The sequence below is a fragment of the Salmo trutta genome, chromosome 5 (assembly GCF_901001165.1).
Source record: "Salmo trutta chromosome 5, fSalTru1.1, whole genome shotgun sequence".
Classification (NCBI taxonomy): Eukaryota; Metazoa; Chordata; class Actinopteri; order Salmoniformes; family Salmonidae; genus Salmo; species Salmo trutta.
In genome coordinates this window covers 23,050,373-23,071,645 of record NC_042961.1, presented here as the reverse complement: position 1 = coordinate 23,071,645, position 21,273 = coordinate 23,050,373, and the positions used below count along the sequence as shown (strand labels likewise).

At 43.5% G+C, this 21,273-nt stretch overlaps 3 protein-coding genes across 6 annotated transcripts in view; 1 reads left to right on the top strand and 2 right to left on the bottom strand.

Moving 5' to 3' along the window:
- Positions 1 to 959: 959 nt before the first annotated feature.
- Positions 960 to 2,598, bottom strand: dnph1 (2'-deoxynucleoside 5'-phosphate N-hydrolase 1). Its single transcript, XM_029753032.1, has 4 exons — positions 2,218 to 2,598; positions 1,929 to 2,000; positions 1,534 to 1,644; positions 960 to 1,337 (listed from the first exon to the last, which is right to left on the bottom strand). Exons 1-4 carry the CDS (start codon positions 2,351 to 2,353, stop codon positions 1,219 to 1,221), a joined length of 438 nt encoding a protein of 145 aa, XP_029608892.1. The 5' UTR covers positions 2,354 to 2,598; the 3' UTR covers positions 960 to 1,218.
- Positions 2,599 to 2,761: 163 nt separating this feature from the next.
- mea1 (male-enhanced antigen 1) lies at positions 2,762 to 6,479 on the top strand. Of its 2 annotated transcripts, none has more exons than XM_029753030.1 (4): positions 2,762 to 2,853; positions 4,094 to 4,407; positions 4,549 to 4,657; positions 4,833 to 6,479. In XM_029753030.1, exons 2-4 carry the CDS (start codon positions 4,126 to 4,128, stop codon positions 4,994 to 4,996), a joined length of 555 nt encoding a protein of 184 aa, XP_029608890.1. In that variant the 5' UTR covers positions 2,762 to 2,853; positions 4,094 to 4,125; the 3' UTR covers positions 4,997 to 6,479. The 2 variants fall into 2 exon arrangements, with proteins under 2 accessions (XP_029608890.1, XP_029608891.1); XM_029753031.1 differs by having other exon boundaries at positions 2,769 to 2,853; positions 4,098 to 4,407.
- Positions 6,480 to 8,633: 2,154 nt separating this feature from the next.
- The window catches only part of LOC115193894 (serine/threonine-protein phosphatase 2A 56 kDa regulatory subunit delta isoform), a 48,000-nt gene continuing 35,360 nt past the window's right edge, over positions 8,634 to 21,273 (bottom strand). For 2 of the 3 annotated variants that reach the window (XM_029753028.1, XM_029753029.1), the window contains 14 exons: positions 20,583 to 20,782; positions 18,643 to 18,753; positions 18,394 to 18,486; positions 17,593 to 17,723; positions 17,169 to 17,228; positions 16,969 to 17,077; positions 16,795 to 16,848; positions 15,629 to 15,799; positions 15,268 to 15,395; positions 14,848 to 14,949; positions 14,597 to 14,669; positions 12,601 to 12,639; positions 12,362 to 12,478; positions 8,634 to 11,910 (listed from right to left, as the gene is read on the bottom strand). In XM_029753028.1, the coding sequence (XP_029608888.1) occupies positions 11,773 to 11,910; positions 12,362 to 12,478; positions 12,601 to 12,639; positions 14,597 to 14,669; positions 14,848 to 14,949; positions 15,268 to 15,395; positions 15,629 to 15,799; positions 16,795 to 16,848; positions 16,969 to 17,077; positions 17,169 to 17,228; positions 17,593 to 17,723; positions 18,394 to 18,486; positions 18,643 to 18,753; positions 20,583 to 20,782 (1,526 nt within the window). In that variant the 3' untranslated portion in view covers positions 8,634 to 11,772. Of the gene's footprint in view, positions 11,911 to 12,361; positions 12,479 to 12,600; positions 12,640 to 14,596; positions 14,694 to 14,847; positions 14,950 to 15,267; positions 15,396 to 15,628; positions 15,800 to 16,794; positions 16,849 to 16,968; positions 17,078 to 17,168; positions 17,229 to 17,592; positions 17,724 to 18,393; positions 18,487 to 18,642; positions 18,754 to 20,582; positions 20,783 to 21,273 lie in introns of those variants that run through there. The other variant, XR_003878251.1, reaches the window with a different exon arrangement.

The window sequence follows — 21,273 nt, the reverse complement described above, 5'->3', positions numbered from 1 at the left end:
TCCTGAAGCAGATGGTTTGCTCTGGGAGCCTAATGGTGTGCCTCCAACTCGGTACAACATCATCATAGCTGTGCTCTGTCAACTGGTACTGATGTGAAACAAATGGGAACTGTTTACTGATATATGATGGTCCATCAACAGTCATGCATTCAGATCCGATAAAATATGAGCTAGTGAGCCTGAGGAAACCCATCAGGTTGTTTTAGGAGAGAGGTGCAACATCCCTCTATGGCCTGTTATCGGCAGAAATGAAAATGACTGTCCTAACTTTGTAATGAACAGACAGTTATGATACTCAATACTGCCAGAGACATGCCTAGTGTGAACCAATAACTATTTCTTTCTCTAAGGCTGACTGGTTCCTTTTCCCTGGTCACCTGTCACAGTTCAGTTGTAAAAAAAGGACTTGGGAGAGGATTTTGATATGTTTTCAGAGGTGATGGAAGTGCCAAGTGCCAACAGCTGGGCCTGTGTGGGCAACAACACTTGTGTCACAATGGCAGCTGCCGCTTGAGGGACAGGATGGCAAAAATGTATGCCTGTGTAGGCCGGACTCTGCCATCCTTCCACAGCTCTGCCGCCTGTTAACATGCAAGTCAAGCTGGTACCACTCCACTATACCATATATCCTTATAGCGATACAGCGCTCTAAGGTAGTAGTCTAAATAGAACCCAAGAGTTATACTGTATGAGAGAAAGTGTTATGATTGACTTAAAGAGATATAACTCATTCACCTGCTCTGGTACTAAGAGCACACGTTCTTGTTGCATCAGTGAGAAATAGCTCACTAACTCAATGTGTCAACCATCTGTCCATTTTAGGATATCATACATTTTTATATGAAAAGAGCCCTACTTGGTTTTTAAAAGGGAGCCAGTGACACCCAGTGGACAGAAGAACCCGCATCTGCCTCATGAAGCAAAGTACAATTAACAAAATAGCAAATGCACCATGGATGTGACCTTATGATATAGCTTTATAAGCCTTCAACAAACTGATATGAAATCAGTAAAAAGAAAAGACATTTGCTTACGGTGTATGTAGAAAATGTATTCAAAACATGTCATATCTATAAAATCTCTACAAAAAAATTGATTCATAATCATTTTTGACAAACATAGGTCCTTAACTGAGAAACTTGTAGATCAGCAAAGTGGGAATCATAACCATATCTCTTCTTATACTTTTGAAGGCACCATAGATGTGCAGTTAGACCGTCAGACTTTGACGAGTCCGTTGAAGTATTCTTCCAGGACGCCCTCCACCTCCTCCTCTTGGTAGTCTCGCACCTGGAACAGGGACCCGTCAACCGCCCCTCTGATCATGGCAGACAGTGCTGGACATGGGTAGAGAAGCCATATCATACAAGGTCAGTAGGTTTAAAAGACTGGAATATGATCAAATCAACATCAAGTTGTGACTGTCTCAAATGTCTGGATTGTTTAAATGTTTACAGCCTGCTGTGATATGTGTTATTGAATTAAATTACACGTAATATGATCATTTCTCTCAAAGTCAAACTGTAATCTTACATTTCCCAGTGGAGGGCCGGAAAAGACAGAGGATCTTCTTGTGCATGTCCAGTGCCCTTCCCAGCTCATACCCAACTCCAAGAGAGGGCTGTGTCACTTCAGCTATTATCACTGACATTAGAGAAGAGCAATGTTTAGATGGAAACATTGTGTAGTAGCAAACACTACTAACTTGTCTTGCAACATGGGTATAGATTAGTAACTTTCAGCAACGGGTAACTTTTTAGCAAGGACAAGAGCTAATATGTAAGTACTGTAGGAGTAGCATTATACAACCTTTGCTATTCTGAAATAAATCGCTTTCAATTAATAGTGACAGATGCACATATTATAAACAAGACAACAGCCATTTAAATATTTTCATCCTAGGCAAACTCGTCCTGACTCTTCCTCACCATCAGACATCATAAGCCATTCCATATCTCGGTCATGGATAAATGTATCGCCGTCCTGCACAGCATCCTCTCCTAGGACAGTCAAGAAGCAAGGTTCAAGTAAATGTTGACAAGTTTATGACCACCACAGTACAAATTCTAGTCACAATGCAAAAAAAATAGTTTTATAAAACGTAACAGTCTAGCAAACGACAAGCAAGCTGAGCTCATGCTGGTAGCCAACTGTACAAATTCTTACAGGGAAGAACAGATGTGTCAGACACTGTCTGTGGTAAAGAACGTGGCTCACCTTTCTCTGTCAGGTCACAGTGACTCACGTGCTCCGTCAGAACTTGTCCATATTTCTGTAGTTTCTGCACAATTTTCTGATAAATAACCACATCCTGTCTTCCTCCACGAATACTGCCACAGAAGTAAATATGCATAGCTTCTTTTAGCTAGCTAACTTATAGGTGTCTGAAAACGTTTTGATTGAGTCGTGTGAAAATGATGCCTCAAAAAAATCCAGTGTCCACTAGATAGCACAGCCACAAAGTCAAAATTGTTTATATCGTAAACATGTATGATTTTTTGGTTGTTGCGTTTCTTCTTAATTTAAGGTTAGGACACAAGGTTAGCAATGCGGTTAAGTTTTGAGTTACGGTTAGGTTTAGTTTTTAAATCACATTTTAAGAAGAAACTTCGCAGAAATGGGAGGGGCTTATAACTTTGTGGCTATGGTAACTAGTGATGACCCAAAGTGTGTGATTCGCTAGCCTATTCATCGTGCCCTTTCTCATTTTGGCGCCATCTCGTGGCACACATGCTGGCGCCAAAACGCGATGACGTCAAATCCGCCTCGATTTCCGTTTCGTTGATATACAGGAACAGGAACGTCGACAGTGACTTGGTGGCCCAAAACATTGACAAAAATATAACTGTCAAGGTTAGTGAAATTAGATGGAATTGTTACACACACCGATATATATGTTCAAAATGTGTATAATACTCTCACCTCATGCATTGTGTGTGTCCCTCATCGGGCAGTCTGTATCGACATCCTTTGCTAGCTAGTCGTTCAGCTAAATTGCTAACGTTAGCTAGCTGGCGTCGTAAGAAAGCTGTCGTTGTTAGCTTGCAGGCTATCTAAATCAGTGTATTTACATTTCACATTTACATTTTAGTCATTTAGCAGACGCTCTTATCCAGAGCGACTTACAGTAGTAGTATTTATCTATTAGAAAACAGCAGATAGGTGGAGATAGGCTACTCTAAACTATATATCTGTCTCCATGTTCATGCATTATTCGCTTTGTGTCAATATAGTTAGTTAGCTAAGGTTAGAAAGTCATTTTATTCGTCACTTTCTTCGTAAACAACAGGTGTTTACTAACAGTGAAGTGCCCTACCGTTACGGACCGTTCCAACAATGCAGAGAGAAAGAAAATACATAAATAATAGAAAATAAATAACGAAAATAATAAATGCACAATGAGTAACGTTAACTTGGCTATATACACGGGCTACCAGTGCCGAGTCGATTTTTAACTAGAAAGTCAGTTAAGAATAAATTATTATTTACAATGACGGCCTACTAACATGCCACCTGCGGGGACGGGTGCTTGAATAAAAAATATAGGACAAAACACACATCACGACAGGAGAGACAACACTACATAAAGAGATACCTAAGACGACAACATCATTGCTGCAACACATGAAAACACAGCATGGTAGCAGCACAAAACATGGTACACACATTATTGGGCACAGACAACAGCACAAACGGCAAGAAGGTAGAGAAGTGCAGGGTTACGGGGTAATATAGCAAGAAATGTACATATATCTATGAATAAAGTGACTAGGCAACAGTATAGATAAAACAGTAGCAGCGTATGTAACACGTAAAAAGGTCAATGCAGTAGCTGTTTGGTTAACTATGGCTTGTGGATAGAAGCCTCACAGGGTACTGTTGGTTCCAGAATTGGTGCATCAGTACCGCCATGCGGTAGCAGAGAGAACAGTCAATGCCTTGTGTGTTACAAACTTTAATATAAGCCAATCGTCCCTAGTTCCAAAGTAAACATCCATTGCAAAGTGATAAGCCACAGGTAGATAGCAAGTACTGTATATAACTGCTGTGTTGATATGCCATTTCTACTCCTCAATAACACACTCTCCCCCAGCCAGGGCTTGTGCCTGAGTCCGGCGTCTGTGAATGGAAGTGGAGATAGCATTCGAGATGGGTCCTGAGAGAATCTTACCAAACTCTGAGGAGGAGCTGGGCCAGGAGCGGCCGTCGGATGGTGGAGTGGGCGGGGAGTGGAGTGGAGAGGACATGGAGGAGGGTGATGTGGGAGATGAGGAGGAGGATGATGGAGGTTACTATTACCAGCCACTAAACCAGGACCCTGATGGACTAAATGCTGCACCTGGGGACCAGCCTGAGGATATGCCCCCAGTAGCAGAGCAACTGCATGAAGTCCAGGAGAGAATAGAGGTAACTAACCCTATGTTCTGAATATGATCTGTGCAGTATTTCAATCAGTGTCATGTGTTTATCATTTGGACAAAAGTCAGTAAAATGTCAGTTGTCATTGCTTGTTGAGACATTGATGAAACTTAATTGATTCCTCCACAGTCAATGGGCTTACATCTTCCCCAGCCCCCTCCCCTAGACAGTGATGAGGAGGAGGAGCCAGAAGGAGCCTCTGCCCTAAACAGCGCAGCCTCCATCCCCATGGATGAAGGTGAGGATCCAGTCTTGCTTAGTTCATCCACAGTACCCAAACATACAGGGGATGCTCATACAGCCTTAGAACTGACCATAGCTATTACTACTCCTTTATGGTGTTGCTCATTAAGTCTCCATGTAATGCTCACTCTCAATGTAATGCTTTGTACTGATGTCCACTCCTCCTAAAGACCACGTGGAGCTGGTGAAGAGGACCATGGCAGCAGTGGCCCTGCCCTCTCTGGCTATCCCGACCTGGGCTCAGGAGATCTCTGATGACCAATGGAAGGACATGGTCCAAAAGACACTCCAGACTCGCCAAAGCTCTGGAGGTCTGATGCTAGAGCGCAAATAAGACTGAATTGCCTCCTTCCCACAGTCTGTCTTTAACTGTGCCATGCATTTCACCATCACATTTACCCCAGGGGAGTCTGAGCTGAGCTCCTCTGAGTGGGTCATGAGTCCTAGGTGTCTCAATTCCTATTAGATTAAGATATCTCACCTAAATATGTGTTTGATAGGAGCCTCTGGGTACTCACTACTTCTAAGGGCAGCAGGTAGCCAGTAACTGAAAGGTCGCTGTTTCGAACCCCCAAGCCGACTAGGTGAAAAATCTATGTGCCCTTGAGCGAGGCACTTAACCCTAATTGCTCCTGTAAGTCACTCTGGATAAGAGTATCTGCTGAATGACTAAAATGTAAACATTTTACTTGGCGTTTGTCATATGTAAAGTTTAATGTGAATGAGGTCAAATGAATGAGTATAGTATATTTGTCTCTCAGATCATGCAAACCCGTACTGCTTCTGGAAGGAAGAACTTGAATCAGTGTACAGCAGTTTAAAGTATGAGGCTCAATGGTTATGACAGGTAAAGCCAATTGGCCTTGAGAACAGAAATACTACTCTACATGAACTAGGAGTTCCCCCAACCTAAGCTTTCTGAAACGTTCCAGTGTACAGTCAAACCACCTTTCCAACACCAGATCGCCTTTGTTTTGTTTGTTATTTTTGGGTGGTGATTTCCATATTGCAATACTGTTTAATCATTGTCTTTGTTGAGCATAATATATCTACATATATGTATATGAGCATCCATAAGAAATGAACAATGAAAATGTCCCTGTCTCGTAATGTGTTAATTTCCTGGGGACTCAAAGGAGTGCACATTTTAGACACCTGATTCCACTCATCTGTTTCTGATGAATGGATTCAGGTGTGTAGTGTTGGGGTAAAAACACAAAATGTACACCCCTTTGGTTCCCCAGGACCCTAGAAACACTAAGCTACTGCAGTTCAATTGATGATGGATATTGACTTGTTTAGTGTGTGAGGGCAACATATTTCCAAACTCAATGGATGTCAAACATGTCCACTTTATTTTTTGCCTTTTTCTTTTTTTCTGTACATACATGAACATCTGTACAAAATGATTTTCATACTATGTAATGCTCTAACTAATTAAAGTACAACATATGTACATATGACCAGGAAGGCAATTTAAGATTAGTGTCAGAACTGGACAGAGTGCAGGAGGGAGTGGAGCAAGACCCTTTGTTTCAAAATGTAATCTTCAGTTTGTGTGGCTGCTGGACAAACTAAGCACAGTTCCATGTCATCACTTGACACCCAGCAATGGCATTTAGTGTACAGTAACAATGCTACCTCTTAGCAAGTCTGGAATGTTTCAACAGCTACCTTTTGGAAGCATGGTCAGTAGGAATGCATGTGCCTTGTTCAGTCAGGTAAGAGAACAGTTACATTCATTGTATTATTATGAACTAATATTTTAAATGATATAGAAACATATAATATACTGCGATTAAATAGATGAATAGAAATGTCTCATGCACAGCTTACTTTTTCAAACCTCACCAGAAAAATACAATTTAGAGCACGGGTCTTTGGATTTGCCAAATCTTATTGCTATCTGAGCCGATGAGATTTGTTCCACGCAGGGTGAGTGTAGAGGTTATCGCTACTTTGATAACTGAGCACAGTACAAGATAAGTATATTTAAGTGTAAGGATAAACGGATTTAAATGTAAGGAAATTGAGATTATATAATAAACAGCTCCAGATAGGTTGGATTAAGACTGCTCTAACGTGATTACTGTCATGGGGGGGAGGAAACATTGGCAGCCAACCTTTCACTAAGCAAATCCAATTTTATTTGTCACATGCGCGGAATACAACAGGTGTAGACTTTACTGTGAAATGCTTACTTACAAGCTCTTAACCAACAATGCAGTTCAAGAGATCGCCTGGGTGAGATGACGAGTCACTTTGCCCAGCAGCCATAGAAGGGAGTTGTTCCCTACTGTTGGAGTGATTGACAGGAAGCTCAATCAATAGATGAGACCCTTACAAAGAAATGATGACATCATACAGCAAGTGGTAAGAAACAAGAGGGGGGAGTGGTAAATGGGATAAACCTACAGGACAAGGGGTTGCAACCCTAAGCAATATACATTACAATATACTGTAACACAAATATTTGGAACAGTAATCGCAGGCTTTCCTTTTTCCAACATAATAATTGTGCCTGATTAGTGAAGCAAGTATCTTTTTTCATCTGTAGATATTCCTTTAAGGAGGATGAATTGTGTATGGAAGTGCACAAAACAAAGTGCATAAGTTTGTTTCCTAAACAAAAAAATATTGCTTGAGTGCTTGAAAGAAACAATAGAACACAATCTACGATAGAGACCTATCGAATCAAGCCGGTTTGGAGGAAGAGAAAACGGAATAGAATATTTTGTAGAGATTCCCTACACTTGAACTGAAACAACCCTTACCTTTCTACAATGAGGCCGACTCAACAGAGGAGCATTTTCAAGAAACATACACTGAACAGAAATATAAATGCAACGTGTAAAGTGTTGGTCGCATGTTTCATGAGCTGAAATACACTTTCCCAGAAATGTTTCATACTAACAAAAAGCTTATTTCTCTCAAATTTGGTGCGCAAATTTGTTTACATCTCTGTTAGTGAGAATTTCTCCTTTGCCAAGATAATACATCCACCTGAAAGGTGTGGCATATCAAGAAGCTGATTAAATAGCAAGACCAGTACACAGGTTCACCTTGTGCTGGGGACAATAAAAGGCCACTACAATGTGCAGTTTTGTCACATAACAATGTCACAGATGTCTCAAGTTTTGAGGAAGCGTGCAATTGGCATGCTGACAGCAGGAATGTTCACCAGAACTATTGCCAGAGAATGTAATGTTAATTTCTGTACCATAAGCTGCCTCCAACGTCATTTTAAAGAATTTTGCAGTACGTCCAACCGGCCTCACAACCGCAGACCACGTGTATGGCATCGTGTGGGTGAGCGGTTTGCTGATGTCAACGTTGCGAACAGAGTGCCCAATGGTAGTGGTGGGGTTAAGGTATGGGCAGGCATAAGCTACAGACAATGAACACAATTGCATTTTATCGATGGCAATTTGAATGCACAGAGATGCTGTGAATAGATCGTGAGGCTCATTGTCGTGCCATTCAACCGCTGCCATCGCCTCAAGTTTCAGCATGATGATGCCCAGCCCCATGTCACAAGGATCTGTACACAAGTCCTGGAAGCTGAAAATGTCCCAGTTCTTCCATGGCCTGCATTATCACCTGAAAATGTCACCCATTGAGCATGTTTGGGATGCTCTGGATTGATGTGTACGACAACGTGTTCCAGTTCCCGCCAATATCCAGCAACTTTGCACAGCCACTAAAAAGGAGTGGGGCAACATTCCACAAATCAACAGTATGATCAACTCTATGGGAAGGAGATGTGTCACGCTGCATGAGGCAAATGGTGGTCACACCGATACTGACTGGTTTTCTGATCCACGCCCCTACATTTTTTAAAGGTATCTGTGACTAATAGATGCATATCTGTATTCCCAGTCATGTGAAATCCATAGATTAGCGGGCCTAATGAATTTATTTCAATTGACTGATTTCCTTATACGAACTGTAATTCAGTAAAATCTTTGAAATTGTTGCATGTTCCGTTTATATTTTTGTTCAGTATAAATCCACAAAAAAACGAATAAAAAAAGAAAGGCAAGAAGAAGGCTAGAGAGGAATAATTAGAGGCTGAGGCGACATTAAGCATTGGGCCAGAAACATTAATAAACACATTAACATGAATTTGACGGAGGAATGGATGAGTTGGGATAACAATCAAGAGTCTGTAGACAGAACAAGGAGGTTATCTTTGAGAAAACAGAGAAAAGGATGGACTAATTCTGCACCAGGTTATGGTTGCTTTTCCTAAAGACCAACCACTTGAGGACAATATTAACCTGACATTCTATCTAACAGAATTATTTTCTGAGGGTTTTTTTTGACACAGTGACATGATTCGTTTTTTGAGCTACACCTCTAATTATAAAAAATACAAGAAACATTTTACAGTTCTATTACAAGTTGAGACATTTGTCAACTCATTCTCTTGTACGGACAATTGCTAATATATCACGGTTTTGTATCTTTGAGTGCTTTTCAGAAGACCGGCTAGGAATTAACATATGAAAAGCCATATCAGTTTTGTGAACTACAAAACGCTGTCAAAAACAGACCAAAACAAAAACACAAACCTACACTTATTCATGTGAGCAGCTAGGTCTGAACTAAGTGATTGTTTTTTCATGGATTCTGACATAAACCAATCATCAGGATTACAATCATGTTATTAGCATATGACTAATCAACAGGGAGAATGCAATTCAACAGACGGTGTAAGGCCATGATTTTACTATGCAAAAAGAGGTGACAAATATACAATTATAGTACTAAAACGTGAGCAAAACAGTCTCATGGAAGAGACTGACATACAGTAAATAATTCAATTAAGATAGTCAGCCATCTTGATTCCTAGTGCTCTCTCATTTGATTTAATTGCCTTGCCTAAGTTGTAGTGCTGAGCGATTAGTGCTTTTTGAGGTCGGTTTGGTTATGAAAAAATAATCATGGTTTAAATGCTCTATACATTATGTGGGTTGTGTGCTGAGCGATTAACCAACATTTCTGTTTTTTCTCTGGTTATTAAACAACTAATTGACCGGTATCAGTTCAATTACCGTTCTTCGTGAGCCCAATGCACCGTTTCACTAGTGGGAAATCAAATCATTCACGAGAGAACTCAAGTCAAGAACTATGTGGGACGCTGGGATGAAGGGAGTTGTAGTTTTCCTTAAGCAAATGTTCAACCTAGTTCATTGCAGAAACATGGCAATTAACTACAATAACCATAATCCATTGCACCTGTTTTTTCCAGCTCGGACAGAGGCGGATCAGAGAGGAAGAGGCGGAATGAAAGGTTTCACTGTCGCCAAAATCTGCCCAATATTTTGAACCAAAGCTTGTCCCCTGCCTTCCCGCCTTTGGGACAATGACATTGTTAGGGTGGCGACATGAGCATCTCGTCATTATATACAGATCTCTGGAAGGATACACTTTTGAGCCTGCTACATTAGGTTAGAAACACAGACTGCGTGAGAGAGGAATGTACACAACAAAACAATGAGAGGGACAGAGACAGTTCGTGAAAGTATGCCTTATCTACTTTTAAGAACTAGTAAAAAAAAATATTTTGCCAGTCAGCTCAGAAGCATACTTTAGGCAGGCTAGCTAAATAGGATGACTGAAGACAGTACAGTATGGGGAGCACATAGATGGCCTGGCTGGCTGACTGCTACTGCCTGAGCAGAGATGAGATGATGACTTTAAGGAATGAATAATAATAAAGTAATCAAATACAAACTAAAATATTTTATTATTTCATTGAAATTTCCAATTTTTTATTGATGTCTACCCAATGTGGACTTGACAGAGACACTGGAATATTTTCAATGTTTTGGCAATTTAATGTTCGGAATTTCCATCAAAAAGCTCTAAAATCATTGCAATGTCATTATTTCATAATGAATTTAATATTTAAATAAATAATCGAAACCGAAATTGAAAACCGTGATTACTTTTTAATAATCGAACCGACCTCAAAAAGCACTAATCCTCAGAACTAGTTGGTTGAAAGCTGTAACACAGAATAAAATAATTAATAAAAGTCCCATGATGGCAATGACTGCCCAGTGCTGCTTATCACTTATTAACCATCATTTATTCACATTACTTTAATAAAATATTTCAGTTGTGTATATTACATGCGTTTTTAATTATTTAATTCCAAGTCATAATCTCATCCCTATAGAGCTATGCTGTCTGACAAAATGTATATTTCAATAGTAAATAAGGTATACTTTTATGACTGCTGAATACCAACTATCAATTACGCATTTTCAGTGAATTATGGTCATTGTAGGTAATTACCACGTTTTCCGCGCTAAACTATGTAGAATATTGGCCTGTTGGAAACTACAACTCCCTACTATATCGTACAGTTTGGGCTTGATCTGATTTCTCTCAAAAAACGGCGCATTGAGCTTACTGAAAAAATTTGAAAGAAATGTTATTCAAATAATAGAACCGATATCGGTCAATTAGTTGTTTAAAAAACATTTTGGTTAATAGCTCAGCACCACTAAGTTGTTTTGTAAGCTTTGTGTCACAGATTAGGCTTCCCCAACATTTACTATGTTGCCTGGGCATGACCTGACAGCTAGGGTTTTTTACAGAGCAGAACCACTACTTTCACTAGACTTCCAGCTAGACTAAAGCATGGCCTCATCATCCACCAAACCATTCAGATTACCCACACCCTCTCACTCCAGGCTAGCTAGCAAGAGAATCAATCACAATCTACTGCCCTCTATAGGTAATGCTGGGTTCCAAAAAGGAAACAAAGAAACATGCTTCACGGATGCTTACACTTAATACTACTGTTGTGTTATTGTTGTCCTCGTGCAACCTAATGATCGGCCCACTGTAGTCAAGTATGTGTGTATTTTTGTGCAAGCTGGAACTATTGTAGGTCTGTATGTTCCTATATGTGCGCATATGTGTGTTCTTGTCCGTCTCTGTGATGGCCCTGGTTTTCTGCAGATAGGGATCTCCGGCAGAGATGAAGGAGTGGATGGGGAGGAGAAGCGGAGGAGAAGAGGGGGCATAAAAGCAGGTGACTGGTTGGATGCGACACGGGGGGGGTTAGGTGCAGGGGGTGCCACTGTTCCCTGGTCAGAGGGCCTCCTCGTTGGCCGTCAGGTACTCCTCCGCTCTCTTGTGCTGCTCCAGGGCTTTTATAGTGTACACGTCCTGCGGCAGCTCCGACTTCCGCCGGATCATCACCTTGTCTTTCTTGATGTCCTTCATCCCCTATGGAAGTTTATAGAACAGTGTTCAATACCATATCCAATACAGTAATGAAATGTCTCGAATGGACAGACATGGTCTGGTGAATTCATGAACTGACATGAGTTGGTTGAGGAATACGTTTAAACTTTAAAAACATAGAAAGATGAACAGAAGAAATAAAGAAGAAGAAATAAACATGTGAAACATCAACAGAACAGTGCTGTTTTTTGTTAATTCATTGATTAGTTGGTAGGTGTATTAATACTATCCTGAACGACAGCCTGCAGGTGGGCGTACAGTATGTGGTACGGGTGGTGTGAGTACATACCTGTGATTCAACAAATGAAGGCCATGACGATTCATTGATTAGTAGGTGTGTTAGTAAGTGATTAGGCTGGAAAAACAGCCTGCAGGTGGTCGTATGTAGGCTAGACAGAGCAGTGTACCAGTGAGTGTGTGCTGGTAGTTGTACCTGTGTGGCCTCTGTCTCGACAGTCTTCTTCAGCAGCTGAATGTCCTCAGCAGTTGGCGTCTCCGTCTCCATGGAGTACAAGGGCACCCCTCCCGGACTCTCATTGTACATCATGTACTGGAAGATTACAGACACAAATTAGTTGTATCTGGTCTGGATCCGGGCTGTGAAATACACCCACGAATGTACCAAGAGCAACATCAGACAGCCCAATGAATTCAGTAAGAAAAGAGGCAGACCTCTTCTTGTGGGTGGAGACCAGGTCGGAGGTTGGTAACCTGCAGAGAAAGTATACGTTACACCATGGTTACATTCACTGAAGCATATTTCCTGTTAATTAAAACTTCAGCTATTTGTGCCTGAGCGCTTGGAGCTGGGAATCAGTCACGAGAGATGATGAACGGTGATAATTAGATGTGTCTGGAACAAAAGGACTTTACAAAGTCTAATTAATTAAAGCATGACCCTGTTTAAAACCCAAAGATCCCTGCCTACACCTCTTAATGTGCAGACAATTTCACACGCAACCATAGCAACATAATTGCTGAGGACTGAGGAGTTTTTCTCCCTTTTGGTTGCTTTTAACTTCCTTTTTCTCCCCAATTTTGATGTTGTCTCATCGTTGCAACTCTCCAACGGGCTCGGGAGGCAAAGGTCGAGTCATGCGTCCTCTGAAACATGACCTGCCAAACCGCGCTTCTTAAACACCCGCCCGCTTAACACGGAAGCCAGATGCACCAATGTGTCGGAGGAAACACTGTTCAACTGATGACCGGAGTCAGCCTGCAGGTGCCCGGCCCGCCACAAGGAGTCGCTAGAGCGCGATGAGCGTGTCGTGATCGCGTTTGGTGTGGGGGGACAAAATCAATTTGCGCGCAGCCGGTTTGGGTATGGCGTTAGACTGCTGCGCCACTAGGGAGTCCAACACACAGTGTCTTAATAGGGGTTTGGGCCACCACTAGTTAGAACAACTTCAATCCACCTTGACATAGATTCTACACATGTCTGGAACTCTACTGGAGGGATGCAACACCATTCTTCCACGAGAAATTCCATCATTTGGGGTTTTGTTGACGGTGGTGGAAAACACTGTCTCAAGCGCTGCACCAGAATATCCTATAAGTGTTCAATTGGGTTGAGCTCTGGTGACTGAGATGGCCATGGCAGATGGTTTACATCGTTTTCATGCTCATCAAACCATTCAGCGACCACTCGTGCCTTGTGGATGGGGGCATTGTCATCCTATGGGGCCATAGCCATGGTAGCCAAAATACTGGCCTGCAAAGGAAAAGGCAAAACACTCACTCGCCTTTAAAAACACGTTTTATTTAAGAAAGATTAAAACCTTCAGAATAATCACACTAAGGGAATGGACAAGTTCATATAGGGCCTTCAAACTCTGTTTCTGTTCCATCTTAAAATAAATTGCACCCACCTGGTGTTCCAGGTCTAAATCAGTCCGTGATTGGAGGGGAACAATGAAAACAAGCAGTGGCACTGGCTTCGAGGTCCAGAGTTGAGTTTCAAGGCCCTATATCAGGGGTGTCACACTCATTCCATGGAGGTCCTAGTGTCTGCGGATTTTTGACCTCGACAACCACGTGAGGGGAGTTATTTACTAATTAGTGGCCTTAATTCATCAACCAAATACAACGTAGGAGCAAAAACTCGCCGTATATGAACTTGACCATTCCCTTAGTGTGATTATTCTGATGAAGGCCATTGTAGGCCGAAACGTTTCTCTTTTAACCTTGCTTAAATAAGAAACGTTTTTATGGTGAGCGAGTGTTGCGCCTTTTCCTTTGCAATGATGATTACATTTTTTGGTTGCACCTCGACTTACTTTGGTTGAGCACCCTCCTCTACTTCTTTCCAAAATACATGACCCTTAGCATTATGGGATGCTAATTGCGTAATTAACTCAGGAACAACGCTTGTGTGGAAGCACCTACTTTCAATATACTTTGTTTCCATTATTTTGGCAGTTACCTGTATTTGCAGGATCAGAACAACAGACGGGATGCGTGTTGCTAGGGACCATTCATTTGATACTACATACAGTACACTTTTTGGGGGCAAATCCAATTATGCAGTGTCCATCTACAAATGTGTATATGGAAATAAACTGCAGTGTCTCATTTCCTGAGCCTACTCCCTGGAACAACGTGATGTGAATGTTCCACAATGCATGGGGATAGGGTAGTGGTGTTTTTGACATCCTGCCATAGGGATCACCTGCGGGTTATGCTTGGCCAGCTCCTCTATCTTGTGCCAGACCTCCTCACGCTCCTTCAGCTTGCACTTCTCTCTGAAAACACATCAGCAACAAAAACTACGGAGTCGGAGCCAACCAGGAAATCAGCTGGCTTGGCATTTTACTGTGCTTTGAGGGAGAGGATCAATAGTTCCAGACGGGAATAAAGGAAGGTGCTGATTTACTAGAAGACCATGCAGATGTCCTCTTTGAACATGCCAAGTGAACTCACTTCTGTTTCTCAGCCTTGTACTGCTGGGTGCAGTCATCAAACAGCTTCTGGTTCATCTCCATGAAGAGCTTCAGGGCGTTGTAGATCAGCCCATGGATTGTCCTGAAGAGAGGAAGGGCATGTAACGCAATGTAATATGTGCAAGTTAACATACAATGAATCATTGAAATGCATATTTCAGAGAGTGCTGTACATCAAATGTTTTGATGGATTATATTCAAAAGGATCCAGCGACCTATTTTCAGGGGGAGAAAAAATATTTCTGCACTATTGCAAATTGTATTTTCTTCCATTACAACAATTCATAGATTTGTTCTCTCAAATGTGAAGCCAGGGTTCTAATAGCCAGGCTTGTTTTGGATGCACGCAAGTTCAGCAGGAGCATTGATCTTTCAATTGACTTGGCTGCAGGGGTCGTACTTGTTCCAGTGGCTCTTGGAGTTCTTGTAGAGAGCAGGGAACATGATGGGGAGGATCTTGGCTGCATTGTCGCTGATCAGGCTCATAATGTACTCGTTGTTCCAGTAGTACAGCGCCCTCTCTGCCACCTTGACAGCACAACACAGGAGGCAATCAGAGACAATACACCCCTTGTCACCTACCAAAGCGGTCTTCTTCTATTGTGGGTATTGTATAGTTACTGTTCATGACAGAATATCACACTCGATTCTAACTTATTTTTCCTTCCTGAAGGCAATTTTATATTCTGTTATGTTTGGGGCAATGAAGCAGAATGAGTAAACACAGTGGCGTGAGTGAGCTTGAGGCAGGCGTAGTGTACCTGGAAGTGTGGACTGGACACACACTTGGCCAGCTGTCTGAACAGCGGCTCCATGATCTTGACGAACTCAGAGGGCTCGATGACGTCCAGGATCTCCTCCAGCTCGTTGAGGAACATCACCTCTTTGGGGCTGTGGGTCTTAGGCCAGAACTTCAGCAGGCCCATGATCACCTCAGGGTCAAATAATTAACACAAAATTAACATTCAAAGCCCACAACAGCAAAAATCCGGCAAAAAATCTGGATATTTTTGCACCGCCACTGAACATTTTCAGAATCCATATATTTTACCTAGTTTGGTTTTGACCACTAAGGTTTTGCTTCACTACACACTCCACTGCTTTGATTGGTGCAGCTAGAAACCACAAGTGTCTATCCTATAATGAAAAAGGCACCTGTGAAAAATTATTCAAGGAACTTGTTGATGTTTTGTTGTGCTGTTGTTACATTTGTATTGGTGTTTAGTGTCCGATGCACTCAGGGTGTTGATATCATTTGCGGCGTGCATCATGAGCAAAGTCATTGTAGCCTATCATTTCACTTCCCCTGTGAGAACCAAGAGCACGGGCTGACTTGGCTTTGACGTACCGCAGCCGAAAAGCTTTTCAACAGTCCAACAAAGGTTTTCACCGTGTCCAATACAACGTAGAAAAATACATCTCTAGCCCAAACCGTTCAATAGGTATCCATATTGCCGGAGCTTCATCTTACTCTTTCTAACAATTTCTAATGCTTATGACAAATTCAGCTCCAGAACCAACCATAGCCTAGCCAGCTGGATAATGTTTTGAATATGTGTAGTAAAAAAAAAACCCAGCAAAAACAAATAACATTAGCTAGCTAGTTAAGGTTAGCAAGATAGCTAGCTAGATAAGGTTAGCATTCTAGCTAGCTTCAGTGACTGTCAGTGCCCTATTTGTTGTTGTTTCTCCACTCCACGGGGAAATCTCCACGACGTTCCCACCCCCAATTCGTGAATATGTATGTATTAGGAGCCTACGTCATTCTTCTGAGGTGGAACCAAATCCAAGCATTTCCGCTCTAGGACAGGAATTACGTCAAAATAGGGGCGGCAACTTCCTCTAGAGGGCGCCTTTCACTTTATGATGAGTATTAACCTATATATATATATATATATATATATATATATATATATGCCAAACTCACCGGTTCAGTTAGACTGCTGTCCTTTTCCAAGAACTGCACAACGCAATATGCCAGCTGTGGAGAGATAAAGAGAGAGACAGGTCGTATGAGTAAGAGCATATCAGCAGGAACTTAAATGAGCGGCACGTCTGACCCTCAGGCTTTGTGGGGGGGCCTTTCAGAGCACTACGATACCTGGGGGTGGTAGACGCTGAGTGACTTCACTTTGTGAAGCGGCAGCAGCCCTCGGATCAGGAACATTTTGTGCTCCTCTTTCAATGGCAGGGCAAAGCCGTTGATTATGCTGGGGAAAAGGGACAAGGGAAGATTTGTTTTAGATGAATGGTAAAAGAGAATGTGTTGAGGGGATAGTACACTGTGCAGTGTGCACTCACCTTCCTAAGATTTCTAAGAGCTCTGCGATTCCATTGTGATGCTCCGTTTCATATATAAACCTGCAATATGAGACGAGACCAAGGTCAACTACCGATTACATTGCACAGATAACAGATATACTGACACATCTTCTTACATACAACAAACACAACCTCAACATTTGACAACCTTGCGTTTTTTTTCTTTGTTGTGGTTACATATCTATCCTCCCAAGAACAGACAGACTCACTCAATCACACTCTGTGAGTAGATTTCAATGGCGAGAGATGTAGCTGCTTGCAAGACAGACGCATAGAAACAGAATAACTAGAACGGGCATCTCCCCAATCAAGTCAGCATCCTGTGTTAGGTGGACCGGCAGCCACATTGGGTGTAATTCTATTTCTATGGACAGACATAACTGGTGTAAAAGCCATATCTCACCTGTAGAATATGTTGTTGATCTGTCTGCGGATGTAGGCCCGGAGGCCCAGGAACTTGCCGTAGATCCTGTGGAGGATGGTCTTCAGGAAGTCCCGCTCCCTGGGGTCTTCACTGTCAAACAGCTCCAGGAGCTGTGGGGGTGGAGGAGAGACATGACCAGGCATATGTATTCAAGAAACTAGCACTACTCAATACAACAGATACAAACGGGACACTTGCAAACGTAGAGGCAAAACATTTTTTCAATCAGGCAAAGGTAGAAAATATACTATTCGTCAGACAAATAGTCCATTCACTGATACACAAAAGTGTTCCTGAACATGTAGCACATAGTGTTGAGTGGTGCGGTGAAAACAAAATGACACTGCCATGAGATTTGATAGAGGCTGGGTTTTGCCATAACATAATGCAAGGTCATGTGTGTTTGGAGCCCAGGCCAGCACTCAGAAAGTGAGTAGGCTGACTCAAGTCCTTAACGTTCATTCCCAGCAGCGGTGGATGGGAAGCATCATGTGGTCAGATGGAGCAGAGTGATCCTTGCTAATTCCCTCTCAGCTCTCATGTCTCTCTACTGTGTGGGCGGGAGACGGAAGCTGGTCAAGGTATGAGTGAACACACACACACACACACACACACACACACACACACACACACACACACACACACACACACACACACAGCATAATTCCCAACTGCCTGGGAGCCAGGATATTACACATACTGCCAATTAAATATTTCAACAGCTCAGCAGTTACAGGGAGTGCAGTTTGTGTTTTGTTGGAGGAGGAGAGGGATACTTACAGACAGTACAAACTTTTGGTCAATGTATTTTTTTGCGACATTAGGCTGGAAATCTGGGGACTCCAGGAATCGTAGGAAGAATTCATACACCAGCTAGAGGGAAGAAAAATATGACCTTGAGATAAAAGGTTGGTGTGATTTGAGGCTGAAAATACTGAAGGGGGGAAAAACTATTATAGTCTAAATTTCAAATGTAAGAAAAATATTCACGCTTACACTCACATGTGCACGCGCACACACACACGTTACCTGTAGGTGTGGCCAGGCAGCCTCCAGTGTGGGCTCGTCCTCCTCGGGGTCAAACTCAGCCCCCGTGGGGTTGGAGGATGGTGGTAGGGTCCTGAACAAGTTGATTGAAAACTGAACAGGGCAGAGGAGAGATGTCAATCAACGTGGCGACAATCAACAACGCTAAAGCTGCCATTCGATTGTAAATGTTAGGAAAACACAGCACAACCCATCTGAGACCACGCAAAAGGGACAACTTCCATACGATCAGAGCACAGTGTGCCCTGGCCTCCTCTGCCTACCAAGTTTATAAGGTAACCCTGCTAACTCTTGTTTAAAGGCTGTTTCGGTTAGCCCTGCTAACACTGCCACTGGGAGAGCTGCAGTTGAGCGGCATCCCTCTGCCTGCATCCCTGCAGCTGACGCAACGCTTCCCCAGCACCTGCTTCTTGTCTCGGCCCGAGGCTGCCGCAGCACAGAGCCCCTTTGGCACTGAGGAGAGAGAGAGAGGCTGGAAATAGCCTGCCTGGCTCCACAGCTCCATCGCCCAACCTCAGCCTCATTACAGAACACTGGGAGAGGGAGAGACGACAGCAGAAAGGGAACAGGAGGTGGTAGTTTTGAAAGAGGGACAGTGATGGACAGCGGGGAAGGGAAAGATATACAGTGGGATGGGGAGAGAGAGAAAGGAGGGGCGAGGGAGAGAGAAAGGGAGGACGTAGGAGAAAGAGAGGAAGAAGTGGAACGATATACAGAGTGGGCGATTCACATGAGGCCAGTGTTGTGGTGCATGGCCAACAATTCACAGATGCTCAAAGGAAGAGCAGATGTATGGGCTATAATTTGCGATGGATAATTGTTCAACATTTACCAGTGCACGCTTATTACTCGTTGAGCACGGTGCTCAAATTTGTCACAAGCGGAGGGGGCGAGAATGACCCAGGGGGAGGAGAGGGAAAGAAGAGGGTGAAATAATACCCCGCGGGGAGGAGAAAGGGAGGGAGTACCTCAGAGGGGAGGAGAGAGGGAGAGTACGATAGGGGGAGGGACAGAATTCCCCAGGGGGGATGAGAGAGGGAGGGAGTACCTCAGAGTGGAGGAGAGAGGGAGAGTACGATAGGGGGGAGGAGGGACAGAATTCCCCAGGGGGGAGGAGAGAGGGAGGGAGTACCTCAGAGGGGAGGAGAGAGGAAGAGTACGATAGGGGGAGGGACAGAATTCCCCAGGGGGGATGAGAGAGGGAGGGAGTACCTCAGAGGGGAGGAGAGAGGGAGAGTACGATAGGGGGGAGGAGGGACAGAATTCCCCAGGGGGGAGGAGAGAGGGAGGGAGTACCTCAGAGGGGAGGAGAGAGGAAGAGTACGATAGGGGGAGGGACAGAATTCCCCAGGGGGGATGAGAGAGGGAGGGAGTACCTCAGAGGGGAGGAGAGAGGGAGAGTACGATAGGGGGGAGGAGGGACAGAATTCCCCAGGGGGGAGGAGAGAGGGAGGGAGTACCTCAGAGGGGAGGAGAGAGGGAGAGTACGACAGGGGGGAGGAGGGACAGAATTCCCCAGGGGGGAGGAGAGAGGGAGAATACCCCAGGAAGTAAGATAAAGGGGGAAGAGAGAGGCAGATAATAGCCCAGGAGGGAAAAGAGAGGGAGAGACTTAAAGGCTTCCAGGGGGATTTGGCTTGATCTGACTTATCACTGACATAAATAATGACCTTTGGGTGCTCCTCAAGGGTTTGATGCTGATTCTCTCCCCGTACTGTGCTGGGTGGAATCCTGAGCCAGGCCAAGCCAAAGTCATTATTGAACACAGAGTCAGTATGTGGCATACTGAGGTCACAGGGGGCCTTGACAGCATGTTTATACCCACAACCTTCCCCTGAACATGGTGATAAAAAAAAAAAGGCCCAAAACCTTCCCCACTTTGTCAGGGTTTATGTACAGTAGGCGCATGTATCTCTTTTTACCATGATGACACCCTCTGGATAGATGGACTCGGTGACCACATCGCGGTTGTGCGTGATGTACTCCACCATCTCATTCAGACCGGCACGCTTCACCTCCTTGTACTTCAGGTCGCTCAGAGGGTCCGTGACAAAGTCAAAGAGCACGCAGCACTGCCGTAGCTTCTGCACAAACAGCTCCTCCCGGTCAATAAGGGGCGCATCTGAGGAGGAGAAAGGATGGGAAGATCAATGATATGCTGTATGTCTAGATCAGGGCTCTCCAACCCTGTTCCTGGAGAGCTACCTTCCTCTAGGTTTTAACTCCAACCCTGTTCCTGGAGAGCTACCTTCCTCTAGGTTTTAACTCCAACCCTGTTCCTGGAGAGCTACCTTCCTATAGGTTTTAACTCCAACCCTGTTCCTGGAGAGCTACCTTCCTATAGGTTTTAACTCCAACCCTGTTCCTGGAGAGCTACCTTCCTCTAGGTTTTAACTCCAACCCTGTTCCTGGAGAGCTACCTTCCTATAGGTTTTAACTCCAACCCTGTTCCTGGAGAGCTACCTTCCTCTAGGTTTTAACTCCAACCCTGTTCCTGGAGAGCTACCTTCCTATAGGTTTTAACTCCAACCCTGTTCCTGGAGAGCTACCTTCCTCTAGGTTTTATCTCCAACCCTGTTCCTGGAGAGCTACCTTCCTCTAGGTTTTATCTCC

Bases quoted from the DNA above. Each gene is read 5' to 3' on its own strand.
- dnph1 (XM_029753032.1), bottom strand. From the start codon at position 2,353: ATGCATATTTACTTCTGTGGCAGTATTCGTGGAGGAAGACAGGATGTG. The intron at 2,001-2,217 runs GTGAGCCACGTT...TGACTGTCCTAG, and splicing joins CTGTGACCTGACAGAGAAAG to GAGAGGATGCTGTGCAGGAC. The intron at 1,645-1,928 runs GTGAGGAAGAGT...CTCTAATGTCAG, and splicing joins ATGGCTTATGATGTCTGATG to TGATAATAGCTGAAGTGACA.
- mea1 (XM_029753030.1), top strand. From the start codon at position 4,126: ATGGAAGTGGAGATAGCATTCGAGATGGGTCCTGAGAGAATCTTACCA. The intron at 4,408-4,548 runs GTAACTAACCCT...ATTCCTCCACAG, and splicing joins AAGTCCAGGAGAGAATAGAG to TCAATGGGCTTACATCTTCC. The intron at 4,658-4,832 runs GTGAGGATCCAG...CTCCTCCTAAAG, and splicing joins CTCCATCCCCATGGATGAAG to ACCACGTGGAGCTGGTGAAG.